General features: G+C 38.4%; 1 protein-coding gene across 1 annotated transcript in view; it reads left to right on the forward strand.

Annotated features, from left to right (window-relative positions):
• Positions 1-16684, forward strand: part of LOC128741666 (putative leucine-rich repeat-containing protein DDB_G0290503) — a 319098-nt gene extending 302414 nt beyond the window's left edge. The window contains exons 8-12 of the mRNA XM_053837625.1: positions 12789-13208; positions 13268-15166; positions 15223-15351; positions 15452-15697; positions 15784-16684. Of these exons, the coding sequence (XP_053693600.1) occupies positions 12789-13208; positions 13268-15166; positions 15223-15351; positions 15452-15481 (2478 nt within the window). The 3' untranslated portion in view covers positions 15482-15697; positions 15784-16684. The remainder of the gene's footprint in view (positions 1-12788; positions 13209-13267; positions 15167-15222; positions 15352-15451; positions 15698-15783) is intronic.
• The last annotated feature ends 814 nt before the right edge of the window (positions 16685-17498 follow it).

Genomic DNA, 17498 nt, shown 5'->3' on the forward strand with positions numbered 1-17498 from the left:
TTCAACGAGTTTTTTGACTCGGGAATAAGCTATGCAAGAATACGATGTGAGGATGCAGCACTACCCTAAACTACATCTCATTCTATAAAACTTTCAGATTTGTCACTGCCTGTCAGTTTCTCTTTCGTTTTTTCGCATCACTTCTATCATTTTCTAGCGACCTTCTGAAAATGTGCAATGGTTTTGTTTTAAGATGCATGGTTAGTAGTTCAATACATTTATTGCGACGCTGCTCCTAATATTTGTTGAAAATTATAGTTGAATTAGAGCTTCCATATCCGAATCCGGTTTCGCAAAATTTAATACATTTTTTTTTTCATTATTGATAGCGATGCTGACCGCAATCAATTCATTATGAGATTATCGTGGTCATGATCGTGGTAATGGAAATGGTAAATCAAAATTTCATTGCCGCCTAAACCTAATCATAGCCACAAGGTTACCGAGTCTGCCTTGACAAGCGAGTGGTCGTGGGTTTGAGGTTTAGTAGAATCAGGCCGTTTGATGGCTAGAGACTTTAGCGTGGGTTTATTCTCAGGCCCCTCGTTACCCTTCCTTCATGCTGAATTCTATATTACCCTGATGAAGCCTCTTGACAGTGTAAATGTCACTCTTATAGTTAAAGTGTACTGATCAGAGGAGCGCACTGAGTCCTTACCAGGGACAGCTATACTATGGGATAGTACTGGCAGTGAGGAACGAGTGGGTAAAGTAAAGCAAGCTATGAAGGAAATGCAAACCCAGTATACACAAGCACGCATACAATTTAATAACCATATCGCTCAATCAATAGCGATTAGAGTAAATTGCCAATTGTTGCACAGCTAAGCACTCTTTTAAAGCAATTTGATGATTTTGAACAAATATGAGCAAATTGTTTTGTGATAAAACCGCTCACTATGCCGATGGACTAATATGCAATTAGTTTTCGCAGCCATCTATATGGAATTTCTTACTAAAACCGTGTAAAATATGCCTTTTATAAAGCAACTCGGCACCCAATTATTACACTCCAAAATAACCTTCAAATTTTATTATTACACACCTCACGCCCAATTGTTGCACAAAAACCTCGCAAGATCGTTGAAAAAAGGGAAAAAATCGCAAGGCGGAAAACTACGGCTTCTATCGCTTGCGTTGAAAAACAAAAAAGCAACACCAGAGAGAAGTGAACTTTCACATCACATACGCGATGCAGAAATAAAGGGGTTGAAAGGTGTGCGAAAAAATTGGATAGAGTGTCGTTGTTTCAATTACTAAACTTACGAATTTATCGGCATTTAGTAATAAAAAGTTCCAATTTTATTCATTTATTGAATATAATTAGTTTCTATGAATGCTACGAATCCCACAGGACATGTGTATTTGAATCTAATATTCGGTGAAAGTTTATTTTATAAATCAACTTTCTTGATAATTGTGACAATATACTCGTCTGGTGAAAACGAAACTGCGATATATGTAAGAAAACTTATTATTACGCTTAACGATCACGTTGATTTCCAGGAAAAATAGTAACATTATGAAATTATATAGCCGATTTAATAATAAACTGCGGAGAAAAGGTACAAATACGACGAAGTGTGCAATAATTGAAAAATAACCTCACTACTCTTCTCGTTTGAGATTAACGATGAAGGCTCTATTCATAACAAAAATGTAGCCAGCCACAATTTCTTGTATCTTGTGAACGTTTGTAACAACCTGAATTAATCCATCTCGATTTAGGTAGGATTTCGATTTTGACAACATAGGCGTCACGCATTTCCGGGTACTCATTTCGACGTATCTGACAATGAGAGATTCTCTTCGTGTCCCCTCTCTTCTGCTTTTTACGGCGATACTAATGCATTAAGAAAAATTTTTTTAAAACATTTGGCTAGCTAGTGACTCCGGCAATCGATTCATGTAAAGCTGATGTGTCAAAATGCATTAGTATCGCCGTAAACAGCGGAAGAGAGCAGACGCGAACAGAATCTGTCATTGTCAGATACGTCGAAATGAAAAAGGACCCGAGATTTGTTGTCAAATTTGAAATCCTACTGATAATCGATGGGTTGATATTCCACAATCAGCATACCAATCTTCTTGTTAACTTTAGTTCTTAAAGCTGTTACCACTGAAAGTCATTATTATTGAGCTAAATTTCTTACGTTTTACATTAAAAATTAAGGCGCTGGAATTAATTTTAATCAGACCGAACGTATGTTAATCTTAAGCAGTTCGGAATTTCACTGATGTATTGCAAACTTGACCCAAATTATTACTGTTATAAGCTAGCGATCATGATGTGATGTAAAGCAAGCACTCACATGTCTAGTACAATGTGGCATGTGAAAATGGAGTGCTTGACTTTTAGAAATACTGTAATCAATGCTCAAAGTAGCGAGGTGGCGATTCTTTTCAGCATATTTCTTGTCGAAAACACAGTGGTGTTTAAATAAATTACATCTATGTATGGTTAAGTGATTCAAGATAATGTTCTTTTTAAACGATTTTGAAAATTTGAGCAAAATACTGCGATTTTAACTCATTTATTGATTTACTTATTTATTTAACTCATTCAACTGATTGAAATAGGCAACTCCTGAACAAACGGTTCCTTACCTTGCCTATACAAATAGAAGCGATGAAAGTATCAATATTTGGAACCCTCATATTTGAATGCGAGGTGGTTTCCGCAAGCTGTCTACGGAAACAAACGTGCATAACGACGCGTTCGCTGTACCTATTGAAAGCAGGTAGTTTGTACTTCAGATACCAATTCCATGGTCAAACTCATTCGAAAGTTGACCATTTGAAAAGCCGATAAAAGATCATTTTCATTCCATTCGCTGCAATTACGGCCTCTCTAGCCGTCTTGCTGTTTATTTTAATGAGCGTTCTATTACACCTTAATGTGCTTTACTTCCTTGAGATCGCAAGGTTCGAATAAACGTAATTGTTGTCCTGCATGAATTCATCATTGCAACCCGATCAATTGTGATACATATTGCCTTTCTTCATAGTTTGCTCTAATGTACCAATTTCACTCTTCGACAAGTCAATTCCACTTAAAATAATTGAGCTTGGTAAGCCCTCGTTACGGTCTTCGGATCAGCACACTAGCTTTAAGAGTGACTTTGTCAAGAAAGCGTAGAGTCCGGTGATAACTAAAAACCTAAAAATAAACCTAAAAAGATGATATAATATAATATAATCTGTAATATATACTAAACAGGTAATAGTCGGCTTGTATTTCTTTCGGAACATCCTGCACAAGTTCGCTGAATGAAGAAATTTCCATTCGCGGTGATTACCCAGCCGAACAGTACTCCTAATTCACCCATTTTATCAAATACCGGCTGGATTAAATCTCCCGCGCGTGATGCGGTAGCAGGCGGTTCGTCGCCCACGAGGAGGACTCGAACATACACTCGAAGTCTCTTTCTAAGTATCATTCTAAGTCCGTTTCGTGTGTTCATTGTTCGTTCAACCTAACAGCTATAAAGTTAATGATCGTAGCACGAAACTGACCGTGGCAAAGTGTAAGCATATAAACAGATGGCCAATTCGTGCTCGGCATCCTCCCTTTTTTCCGGACTTTTCTCCCAAAACTTCACCAAACAAACCCCTGGCCGAACAGATGATGGCTTTATTTTTTGTTAGCTTTTGCGCAATAGGAAGAATCGGCTTCCGTCGGTGTTTACCTTACAAGCGCGGCGGCAACCCATTCAAAGCCAAATATAGCAAACCCACAGTTCACAGTTTCGACTCGTAAAAACTATAACTGCAAAGAAGACAACCCTCGGTTGGGTTAACTATACCAATGTTTCAATCTCGACCGAAAACCAGATTTTGCTATCATCAGTCTGTAATCTAGCGAATGCCCGTAACTGTAGCGCACTCGTAAATATAGGTTTCCCATCAATTTTTTTAACCAACCGCGCATAACAGCCGACCCATCTGTTTGCAAATTATCACCCGTAATTTCACCGCGCGCTGGCTGCTGTTCGAGTTTGGCGTGTAATTTGGCAATTTGTGTGTTAATTTATGTATAGCGCATCTCTCCAATTTTTTTCCTTCCTACTACCGTGCACCGGAGCGGAGAGGGTATAAGATTGGGAAGCAGGAACGTGGGTGTGGTGCAGGTGCCAGTACCATCCCGCTTACCGAACACTTACTCGATCGAAGCTCTAGCTCGGTAATGGTCTTATGCTTTCGGAATTCCCGCTGTGCTGTAAGAATTATTATGAACAAAAATTATTCAACAATTAGGCAAGTCTACATCTGTGTAATCATGCTAATTTATTTGGCTCGTTTTAAAAGTACGCTATTTTGAATTACTTATCATCAGCATCTTCCAGCAAATACGAACAAATAATTTTTTTTCCGAGTTTAGTAACTTAAAACTTTCCAAATTTTTTTTTCGTTTATATCTCTGCTATATACCTATTATGTAACAGAATCAGCTTGATCAAAACATTAAAATAGATGAACGGCCAGAGGACTGTCTGTCTGTCTTATATACCATTAAATTCAATGGTGCGATGAGTTGAGCAATTTCCCTCTCCCTGCATAACTATAACAAAAGTTTTACTGGCTGAGCTAATTTGTATGGTATTAGTTTCTCTGCCAAACTGAATTAATCATTTCATTTACATGTTACCTATATGCAAAGTTATAAAAATATTACAGCTTAATTTTCTCCTAATTCTCTCGCTCGATTTTAATGAGCATGGTTTTAGGGACACTTTACCGGTTTAACCGAAACTAGGAATCTTTCTATAGAAATTTATTGAAATTCTGCGTATTTTTATTATTTTCAAAGTCAATAGAATAAATTCAGTAGAGGACCGCCAAATCAACTAGGCTTTCACTATTAGTTCAACATAAATTTCAGCCTCTAATCAGTTTATTGAAAGTTCTTAAACAAGAATTTCCCTTTCGCAAAGTTGAGTGTTTTAAAGGAAAACTTATGAAGCTGTTTTTCCGCTCGGTATTCCCGTGAACTACGAATGAAGATTATCTACCCCCGGAAGCTAAAAATTGACTCCAACAGCCTCTCCCAGCCGAGATTCGAACATACGATGATTGACTTATTACGCCAACATCCCAAGTAACAATTTGGGTTTTATTACACTCTTATGATGGCATTTAAGACCAAAATTGGTCAGGAAAACCGCAATAAGAGTATAATAAAACTCACATTATTGCTTGGGATCTAACCTCGAGGCCAACTAGGAGATACCTCCGGAGAAAGTTTTCAGAAAAGTTTCCGGACTCACGATGGAAAAATTATATTGTACATACAATCGTTATTTAATATCTGGGCGCAAAAAAAACGGATCTCTCTCGGTACCATGTTAATGAAATAAAATTGTTGAATAGTTAAACTTTTCTTCGAATACCACTCATTATCCTGGGTCACCTTTCTACTTTTTTTCAGCTTCTGTTTGACAATTGCCCAATATTTCCCAATTGGGTAGAATTGAGAACAGTTGGGTGAATTAATTTTGTTTTCGAAGTCTACTCCGTTGTCTCGATACCACTATACTGCCCATAAACGGATAACAGTCCCAAATGAATTTTCACCACTTTTGAGATATACCTGGGAATCATCTTTAAATTATCTATTATTTCAATATTTCAAACAAAAAAGTTATGTTTGTTCCTAAAATTTTGAAAAAAATATCAAGCTATGTCAGTCCCATATTACAAATAAACGCATAACAGTCACAGTAGTGAAAATATATCAATAAGCACCTGTTTTTTGGAAATGCTTGGTCCGATTCGACTGCAACAACTGCCAAACGATTTTATGGCCTAAAAGAACACTATTGAAGAGAATTTGCATCGGATGCACGGTTCCAAGGTCATAGTGGGAACAAGTTCCGGAATTTATGGAACTTGAACATAGAAGCACCTTTAATGGCAACTAACCCATCATGTGACACCTATAAATACACGGATTTGCAAATCTAGACTATTGGTAGTCGTATAAAGTGTTCAAAACGTCATTGGCCACATCTAAACATGTCCGTGAATGTTCCAAATACCTCTACGGGTATCAGTTTCTCAATTTAACTAAAATACAACAGTTGACATCTCTAAGTCGGTACTCAAAATTGCAAAACTAGTTCAAATTAGTTCATTTGTTATCATATATAGTGTCCAGGATCACATTGGTCATACTCGGCCACGTTCTGGGAGTGTTCCGAACATACAGGAAAGCGACCAGCTTTTGAGTCGAACAAACCTCATCATGCGACCCCACTATAAACTCAAGATAACAAATTATAAATAAATGGAGAAAGGCCAAGAATAGATTTAAGTCAAAACGGACATTTTGAACAATTGAATTGAACGAGCATGTGAATTATCAAAACAACAACGACACGTAGTCTTGAAAATACTCCCGAGTCACCGGCAACCCAAGGATCAAGGCATGCTGTGACTGTGACTGTTATGCGTTTATTCTTGCTTATTCAGGAACAAATAAACGCATAACAGTAACTTCGGCAGTTTTTCAAAGTTTTGTAACAAATTTTAAGTCAGTTGTGCACAAATTGCTTGTAAAAGTATTCTGTTATGTACATCCAAGTGATATTATGACGATTTGGACGATTTGATTCCAAAATCGATTCAATATTAAAGAAAAATTATCGTGGTTTCAACAGTGTTTTTCGAAGTTGCACGATATTGCAGATGTAACTGTCTTCCTTTATGGGCAGTATAGTGCTTCTCCGCTGTAGTGGCAGCATGTCAAAACAGGCCTAAATTTGACAGGTCCATTGTGAACTTTAATGTACAGAGGAATACATTTTCCAGGCACTTCTGCTTGTACATTCTGAAAATCATAGTTTTGTTTGTCAGGAAAACTTGGTTTTTTTGTCTGCAAATACCTTGCCAGATCCTAAGACTTCTTGCGAGTGTATCGGCAAAAACGAATTTGAACTTGCTAGGCCCATTACCTCTACTTGGCTATACAGATCTTTTGTCCGGGAAAGTGCCCATAATCTATGCACGTTTCGTTGTCCATGAGGATGCCTGCTTTGGACTTCGTAAGAACCTCATTGTACAACTTCCGTTCTTTGACCGCTAGATTCTGGTTCAGTGTCCTGTTTGGTTGCTAATTGGACCGAAAAGATCGAAATCCTCCTCGCTAATGAATTTACCTAACGCTGCTTTGATTGGCATGGAATTTCTTGGCAATATCATAATCTGACAGCCCTGGGTTTACCTTAATCGTTCTCAACACCTTCAAATGCCGCTTTCGATCCGTAGTTCTTCTACAACAATTGGGCGACTCTTGTGGATCGATAGTATGCCATGCACGGAAAAGTTTGAGAATGCTGCACACGGTCAGTTCAGTCGGATTTTCGAAGTGGGTGTGCAAAATCAATTTTTGGTTCGCGGTTTCCATCACGTATAGCTAGTATGCTAGTTTTTTGAAACAAAATTAATCATGACGAGCTCAGCACCAAACGAGGAATCATTCCAAGCCAAAAAGCTGCCTAAATATCGCAGATCCGAACACTAGGAGTGCTGTAGTTAATGTAGATAATTCTAGCTTTAGGAACTTTTTGAATTTCTTTTTGTTGTTCGTCAATTGTAAATCATTACGATACAAATTTCTTGTTAGCATCTTGGATATTCTTAACCCCGATCATGTTTCATTTTGAAGAAATAGATTTGACTAATTATTCAAACAAATATTCTTATCTCATGAATCGAGCAACGTAGAGCAAAATTATTTTTTTATGAACATGATACTAAACTTTCTTAGTAACACAGGAAAAAATTATTTTAAGAAATAAAACTTCTACGGAACTTTCTACGGTGAGGAAAATTCTATTCTTGAGCTTTCCATATTCACGACAATGTTTGCTTCTTCCGTAAAATTTAATTAGGCCATTGCAAATTATTGTTAAAGTTTTTGTCCCCCCGCCGTTCAAAATTGGCTCTAAAAATCGGGGGGCAAAATTTTTTTTGTTAAACTTGAGTAAAAATATTTTGTATACAAGAAATTTCGTCTTGTTATATCTGCCTCATAAGTATTTAATCAGTGTGTATAAATTAGGTGTATTGTTTGTGAATTAGCGCATAGGATAGTATATAAGCAATGTTGTACTATAGGATGTCATGTTATCTGTTGTACAACTAAAAGATGAGAGGTTTTGTGCCCATGGGAGCAGATACAACGACATAGAGTATCACTCCTAAGGGCTTTTCCCTACTCCACAGAAAATAAACAAAATAAACGAAATAAAATCAATTATCTGTGGGTTTTATAGCCTAAAGAACTTGAAAAAAAAAGCGTACGGAGTGTTAACGCTTCTAGCATGAATCAAAACTGGAAGTACAAATAATATAGCTTTCGAAAACCAGTAAAATTTTTTTTTTCGATTTTGACTCTATTTTGGAAGGTTTTTGCATGGAAAATAACAACGTAACCAAAAGCAAGAATAAATTCGGGTTTCACTATTAAACTTCAAGCAAAAATTCCTAAAAATCTTAATTTTTTTGCGTGATTCAAAAATTGTTTTTTTTTTCACGCCACCCCCCCCTTCAGTGGCCCAACACCGGAGGGACAAAAACTTTTTAAAATATTTGTAATGGCATTATAATTTGTAGGATCTTATGGCATGGTTCAGTGGTAGCCGTTGGATCTCTTATCTTCAACCTAACAACTTGATAATGCGTTGACACCGTTTCCGTAAACAAATTGCAGCATTAAATATTGCGTCCTAATGTCAGCTAGTGCTTTTGCTGATCTTACCGTAGCTATACCACCACGCATTCAGATTCACAACGTCCGCTTAGTGGTGGAATTCGAACGTTATGCATAACACAACTTGCATTTCGCTCAGTCATACCTCCGATTGTACAGCAGAATGAATGCGTTCTGATCTGTTTTGACATTTTCGATCAAATTTCCTTTGCCGTTTAAGGCAGCAAATCATTGCAAAACGGTCAATTGACATTAACGAGAAGTAACCGCGCTGTCGTATGATTCAATACTACAAAAATAAAAACAGCCGCTACATGTGCATGGCCGAAGTCGTTAGGACGCCGTCCGACACTAACGGACATTTTGTTGACGTCGCACCGACGTCGGGCGACAAATTTTAACTGTAGATGGTCCATTTTGAGACAAAAAGAGAAACGAAAAATTACTTTACCTTGTGCTCCCAGTGCGTTTGCAATTTACACTCTTCAATATGAACGCAAAGCGAGAGAACGACTGTTGGCTTTTCTTGAGAGGCTATATCGATTGTAGGCGGCAAACTTCGCAAGCCGATTGACTGGATTTAAAAAAAAACAGTCAAATGATCGTTATCGAAGCGCAAGACGAATGCAGAAAGCGTACACATTCACGTAGTCACAGTCAACTTGCGATCCTTTTTCAAGCTCTGTTCTCAGCACTTCAGAAGACTCTCCTACGCTTAACAATAGATGACTCCGTTTATGCTCTTCCTTCCACATCTTCGGGCTCTTCTTCATGATTTATAGATATACTTTTGCATTCCAGAAATTTTACAGATAAGTAATTTGTAAGATTGCATAGAAAGGTGTCCAATTTCCGATAGTTTGATGTATGATTACGTCCATGCAGCTGTTGATTCTTTCGCTCCACTTGACGCTAATCATCCTGCTGTTGAAGTGGCAGTGAATTTGTCAATTTATATTGAATTTCAAGGAATTTTTACGCAGAGCGAATTTTTCTGCTGTGCTTAAAATGGATATTTTTTGCACATCTGAGCAGACTGTGATGTCTGCTGCTAGTAATCTGAAGTCGTCCTTTTCGCTTGGGCCTGGTGTAATTCCACCAACACTGATGAAAAAATATTAAAATAACTTGGTAGCTCCGTTAACATTTTTATTTAACTTGTCACTGCAACAACAAAGGTTCGTAGTGCTCGGACAAAGTCCTGCATGTTTCCGGCGTTCAAAAAACAGTGTTAAATCTAATGTAGCAAATTACAGAGGAATACATTTATTGTGAGCGAAGTCTAAGGCTTTCGAAACTATCGTGAATGAGACATTAAGCTTTCTTCTTATTCTTATTCTTATTCTTATTAATACCAACACAGCCACAATAGAGGATTCCTGGAAATAATTTTAATGATTTCTAATCATAGAAATATTTAAAATTATTTTCTTGTCTGTATTAACAGTTGCAAAATATCAGAGATATATTGCAAATGTTTAATCGGCCAGGCCAACTGTGAAGTATTGCCGCAAAGACGATTATAAGAAATAAATCTTGTGTGAATAAGTTATTCATACATAGATGCATTTCAAAATCAACAGGGGAAGAAGAAACGTCTCGTACCAACCGTTTCTGATTAACTGTAAATTTGTTTCGTTGGGAGTATCCCTGCTAATAAAGGTTAAGTGATACTCCGGACCCTCGGGGATGAACTTATGGCATTTAGACCAAAAGCCCGGCTGCTATTGGCCAAGGTTATAGCGCCTTATTTCGCTCACTGAAAATATATAAAATACACCAGTAACCCACATGTAGATAATTAAGTATTTTGGGATATATAAAAATTAATTTAACAATAGCTATAGCGCGTCATTTCGCTCTCTGAAATTATACAAAACATAAAAATTGCCAAAAATATATTAGCATAGCAAAATAATGATATGCTTAATAGAACAATATATCAGAAGGAATAGACAATTAATAAATTATGAGTAATGAGTAGCAACTTAATATCTTCTGTGTATCTTCAATCTGAAATACTTCACCACGCTTTCGTTAGATTTTCCCGTGATGCTCCGATGCTTTTAGTTTCTCTGTTTTAGTCCTCGTCTGTGTAACAACTATGATCTGTGACAAAAGATTTCACCGTCTTCTTCATGAATTACTATCCACTAATACAATTTACCATTGTCACTTTGTCATATCTCACCATTCCAGACTCGCAATTCCCTAGTTCGTTCTTAGTACTAAAATAATCGCATTATTAACCACAAATATCAGAAAAGACTGGTCTAGACTATTTGTTCCTTAACTTTACACTCACTCTTTTTTTTCTACATACTATTGATTTCACCTAAACAGCAATTAGAAAAATGTCCTTTTCACTGAACTTCCTTGATACACTGAGCGCGTCAGCAACTATCGGCAGCGTTGGAACACAAATTTTGTAGACCACGGTTTTCCGACGGATTTATAACACACTAAGCTACATTTTGCTTGTAACAATTTGGCAAACACAAAACAATTTTTCGATGATTAGAACGCGACGGACGGTGATTGGGAATGTAAATACCAAAATGCCCTTTTTGTAATCTTCACAGTCAGTTTTATGAGCAAATTTTCAATAAAAACACTTTTTTCAATAAAAACTAGAAAAAAATCGGGCGTGAAAAATTTTCACGTCATTTCGCTGCCACAGATTGCTACGATCCTCGTGAATGAGACATTAAGCTTTGTACATAAATTACGTAACGCTTGGAGGGGAGGGAGGGGGTCGAGTTTGCGTTACATGTTGTTATATAGAGGAGATGGCTCCCCCATGAGAATAGTTACGTGAATAAGGACGTGTTGGAGGTAGAAAACAGTGAATCGGTTTATACTGATGAAAATTCTGATACAAAATTATGGTTTATAGCTGATGACGATAATCCTACCACAGACTAACAGACGTAACACTTCGAACAATTTTCTAAGAATACATTGTTTCAATGACACCCCTAAGACTTGGAAAAAACCTTTGTTCTTTGTTATAGTATAACAAACACTAACTTCACCTGGTGTAGTATTCGTGTTACGCACAGCAGGTCGCTATAAATTTAGCAATGCTATAAATTTACTTGTATATTATTGATATTATCTTACAACAGCGCCAGGGCAGGCGAGCGGCGTTCTCGCGCAGCGACTGTTGTTTGAGTCTTGGCTTAAGTAAAAATTGGAAACGATCGTTTTTATTGGCAATGGAATGAGGCTTCAGTGTCAATAAATTGGAATTTTTGCGTTACGTAATTTGTGTACCACGCCTATACAGCAAACGTTATGCGTTCAAAATTAATCATCTTTCAGAATCAAAAATTTAGGTAATGTTCGAAAGGAACTATTTCCCGAGTTTTTGCCATTTTTACTTTTGAAGCAGAAATCTAGAACAAAATGATGGACCTCAAAATTTTTCTATGAATAATATAAGTGCTCTTTTTGAATTTTGAAATAGATCTGATTTTTTTTTTTTTTTTTTTTTTAATTCTATATTAGAGAGATCTGATTTGAAAAATAACTACATAGATCGTTTGTAGACTATTTCTTATCTTGCGCACGTCCTGATAATTATGCATGAAAATCAAAGTTTCCAGATTATATTAACAATGAAGGAAAGTTGGGAAATTGTACTGTCTTTTTCTAGTTGTTAAAAGTTGTTAAAATGTTAGATGCATCGATAATAGCTTTGAAAGGTTGGCTACTGGGTGAAAATATAACCCTAATTAACGCTGCCATTTTTGGCTAGATGGGTCAGATAACAACTAATGAATAACTGTTGAATGACCATAAATCTCAACCAAGTAACAAAGCACGTTAGATTTATGGTAGAATGCAATAATCATTTCTTGACATATGGAAAAACAACCCGGAAGAAACCGTTTGCTTATTATACTTTCATTATCTTGATTGATATCTCCAGTTAATATGTATGAGCCTGCATATACTGCGAAGGTGCGACATACTGATTTCTCCCCAGCTGGTGAAGATCATTTGAAATTGTAATCGACCGCACGTTCAACTAATCGTTTATTTAAACTTTGTTTTATTTTTACCCCAACAGTGGTCACTTCGTAGCAATTCCAGTCCAACAACGGTAGGCAGCAGCACCGGCAGCACCAACATCGGTACCGGTCACACCGGCGGCAAGGATCACGTATGGACCGATACGGACAAGGAACAGGACGATTTGATCATGCACTCGGAACGGTCCGACTCAGGAGTGACGTCACCGAACAGCCATCACCATCTCGATGACCATCGAATGAGCGGCGTTCCTTCGCCCTGCTGTGACCTATCGCTGCTGGATCAGATACCGACGGATGACGTCCGCAAGCGGATCATCACCATGTCCAAGCGGGCATGTTATGACGAAGAGGACAAGACTTGCTTGTTGCAGATTCTGTCGTTGCTGAATAATCTGGAAGCGTTAAGTCAAGATCACGAGATTGGTAGCGAAGAGATGAGCCTCGAGGTGCCTGTGGTAAGTTGAGTTACTAGGTTTATCAATTTTTTCCCTCTAACAAGGTTTTTCTATTGCAGAAGTACAACTATCCCTTTACGGACAGTCAACCACCGAAGTCGCTAGCGATAAGTTCAACACCGTTCAAGAGCCAGCAGGGAAAAATCGTAGCTACAGTTCAACCGTTCAATAACACAATGAGTAGCAGCTGCGGCAGCAGCAACGAACCAAAGAGCCTGTCGATCGCATCGATTGCGGAGACTTTCGGCGGAATGAAGAAGTCGGGAAGATGGGGATCGGCCAGCCTGCAGGAAAGTGGTGTGTTCGTAGACGAAATGATGGTTAGCAACGTGAGTACGCAGACCGTGCTGGAGGACTTCCCGTGCTTGGAGAGAACGAACGCAGAACTTTGTGCGGAGATTGAAAAGTTGAACAAGTTCCGGAAGAAGATCGAGGAGTGCTCGATCAAACGCCGTGGAAAGAATCCGGTGGGCGTCAGTTTATCTCTACCGGCGGAATCGTGCGAAAAAAGAAGACTGCAATACTACGTTGAACGGTTGGAGCAGTTGGAAAATAAAATTAAGGTGTATGAGAGCAGTGGAGACCAACAGCTGCGACACCTAGCGGAGAGGCTCCAGCGAGAAATTCAGTTGGAGAGTTGGGTAAATTTGCTAAGTGAGCAGGTAGGCAAACTGGAAGAAGACAATGAGCGATTGGAAGAAGAGAGATGTGAATTGGAGGAAATTGAAAATGATACGAGGCTGAAGTTGCAGCGCATGGAAATGGATTACGAAGTGATGACTCAAAGAAACACGGAACTTGAAATGTCCAAAAGTTCGTACCAGTCAAAGTATCAAGATGCTAGGGACAGTGTGGTGAGTTTGGAAGAGCTGGTTAACAAGTGTGAAGAGAGGATTTTTATCCTCGAGGAAACCGAAAACGAGCTGAATGATCGTATCGATCTGATATTAGCGTTTATTCCGGTGCTGCTGATGTTCAACAGTTGGCAATTGCAGGAAACAATGGCGGCTACTCGAAAGCAATACGCTCTTAACTACATACCGCCGGAGCATATCGAATATTATGAAACGGCTAACGATAATTTGCAGATGAGACTGAATGAACTGATGACGCGTGAGAAGGAACTCACGCAGAATATAGCCGAACTGAACAGAGCCTACAATGAAACGTTGGAGAACGCAGACAACCTCTGGGCACAGATGGAAAAAGAGTACAAAGACAAAATCTCCAAGTGTGAGACAGTGGAGAGCAATCTCAAATCGAAGATAGCCCAGCTGGAAGAACGTCTCAGCAAAGATAGCGAATATGCTCACGAACGAATAACCCATCTAGAGGAAGCGGAAAATACTCTCAAGAGTCGTGTCGCGAAATTGAATAAAGACAACAAGGAGTTAATTGCAAAACACGCCGCCCTATTGGAAGAGTACAGTACTCTAAAAGAGGAATACCGTAAACTACAAGACTATTTACGAGGACCCGCATTGGAAAACCTGGAAAAAGAAAAACGCAAAATCGTCGCCTTAGAGGAGGAGCTAGTACTAAGCACCAGGCTGCTGAAGGAAGTGGAAGAAACTCATAAATCAGAAGTCGGTCAAATGCGAGGTCAAATGATGAGTGCAGCTAAAGAGCTAACGCATATCGAGGTAACAAACAGCGAACTTCGAGAAGAGGTGGAAACACTGGAAAATCGTATTCGCGAGCTGCTCACTCTGAGGAATGCTGACGACGAAAGAATCAAGCATCTGACCGAGGAACTACAGGCAAAACAGGCACATATTAGCCAAATGCAGCTACAACAGCAACAGCAGCAAACAACCAACAGCGCCAAAACGGGTTACGCCCGCAGTCTAGCGCAGGAACTGGAGCGACCCGTAAAGGGTTCCTATTCGAAGCTGGGCTATGAAATTCATCCACTCAGCCGGAGATTCCCTGGCGATAGCGATAGTAGTGGAAGTGAGGTAAGTTGGTTATCAAATCACTAAAAAGAAAACTTGATAATCATTGTGGCTTGCAGGACAAAATCAAATTCCCGGTTTCAAGGCCTGTTTCGGAGCCCAAAGAGGTCAAAAGTTTGGCCGAAACCATCATTCTGAATGCCGAAAGCCGTGGCATTCGAACGCCAAAGAAATCCTTCGTCGAAGAGGTAAGTTGGTTGCTTTCCAGCACGGGGTAGCTTTCTAGCTTTGAATGGTTTGGTGTCGGATTCTTATCTTGAATATTTGTTGGATTTCCTGGCTCTACAGGCTCGTAGCCGTTTCGCCCGTTGGGTGTAAAACGCAGGGTTGCCGCCAACGCATTGATCATTCATCTGTACAAATTGACATTTCGGCCAGCCAGCCAAATTGGGGATGCGTCCTTTGCCGGGCTGCGTGCGAGTGTGTGATTACCACTAACAACAATCTGATAGCTGTCGGGGTTTGTTTTTTGTTCTGTCGATGTGGCTCTTGGAAGAGACCCTATATTGTGGGGTGGGATGTGTACAGATCGTGGTGAGTTTGGTCGTTTGTGTGTTGCTGCAATAGATATTTTTAGAATATTTTTTTTTAGAAACACACTAAAGTATTGTTTATTACAGATTATCTAAAGTGCCTTTGACCCGGTCGGTTTCAACACCGTACGCCAATAAAGTTTGTTTACTATTTTGAAAAGCCTTGGGAGACATGAGATGGCAGCAGACCCTTTTGAAAAAGTTGATCGGCGAATCTTTCGGGAGGTGGAAAGTGAATCTAGTCGTATTGATTAAATACTTTTGAATTATTTTTTTTTTTTGCTATATTGTTATTTTAAGTTTTTGCAATCTCATTGTACAGTTAATCACTTATTTAATGCGAAACCATTAAGAACGCACAAACCATAAAGCAGGACGAACTTTCGGGGCCCATTTGGGATTCTCGTGAGAATCAACCAATAGTCGTGGTGAATAACATAATTTCTTTTTGGAAATTGTTGACTTCATTCAGTTCGGTTTGCTGAGCATTGAAGGCGTTTCGAGACTTCTCGCTGTGCTACTTGTTTATGTAGTTTAGAGTTTGCATTGGACTGCCAAAATCTGTACAGTTATTGGTTTTCATTATTATTTCCCTATTAGCGAATAATTATGTTAAGCTTGCACGAGTCCATATTGCGCACATTTTTTTGTATAGATTGTTAGAGGTAGATATTTTTTTCTTGGAAGTTGAGTTTATTTTGTAGTACAATTTACTTTAGCGTTCTTTTTTACCGATCAGTTAATTATAATTATTATCAATATCATTTGACTCGTTCAGTTCATCAGCAGTTTTATCTTAAAAGTTTTTCACTGTTCCAAAAACGTTAAATTTCGAACGAAAATAGTTTAGCATTATAATGCTGCATAGCCAAGCGCAAATTGACTAAACCTTTACGAAATCAGAATTTTGGAGCAGCATGAGTGCTAACAAAAAATGTGAGCTTCCACATTTGCATTACACTTCAGTAGAGAAAGCATGAAGAAAATATTAGAGTTTTGACGCAAAAATCCATTGTAACGGAAAGTAGAAATATATTAAAACGTTATTGGAAGTCGGTCCAGTGTTGAGTATTATATCCGAAAGTGAATACCAAACGAAGTTTTTTCGTCCACGATGTATATTTTTGATACGTTGCCCATACATTATTTTACTGTCAAATTAAAATTTGACTGTTTTACAAATCTAAATGAAAAATTGTCTTTCTTGCACATTATGCGGACAATTAGGCCGAACATTTCGAGAGTTATTGATACGAAGAAGGATATCTGTTTGCAGGTGAGGCGATAGTCTAGAATCACGCCGAGTTCCTTACCGTGTTCAAAGCATGGGATCGGAGTAGAGTTAAGGCTGTAGTTAAAGTTCAGAGACTATAGCTTCCTGGCAAATGTCACTATTGAGCATTTCAATGGGTTAACCGTATACGTTTTAGCTTACAGCAGAGCGTGAAAATGTCCAATTATTAATTTTAAAGAATAATTTATAGACGTCTGCAAACGCCAATCGGCGGGCCATCAAGTAAGTAATGTACACCATTAAAATATAGCAGGAAAACCAACGGACCCAGATGGCTGCCTTGAGCAATCCCAGAAGAAACGTAGAACGTCTCAACGTAAGTCAGATAGGACTCAAACCAGTCTAGTAAGTTTCCACAGAACCCAAGCCGACAAAACTTGGCACCGGCAATTATTATTATTATTTATTTATCTTAATTCCAACCGACCATAATGGTCTAAATGAAATATTGTGGCTGGGAAAAGCCACTTTGAGTAGAAATAACTATTCATCCTCAAAGCGGCATAAA

This window comes from Sabethes cyaneus, chromosome 3 (assembly GCF_943734655.1).
Source record: "Sabethes cyaneus chromosome 3, idSabCyanKW18_F2, whole genome shotgun sequence".
NCBI lineage: Eukaryota > Metazoa > Arthropoda > Insecta > Diptera > Culicidae > Sabethes > Sabethes cyaneus.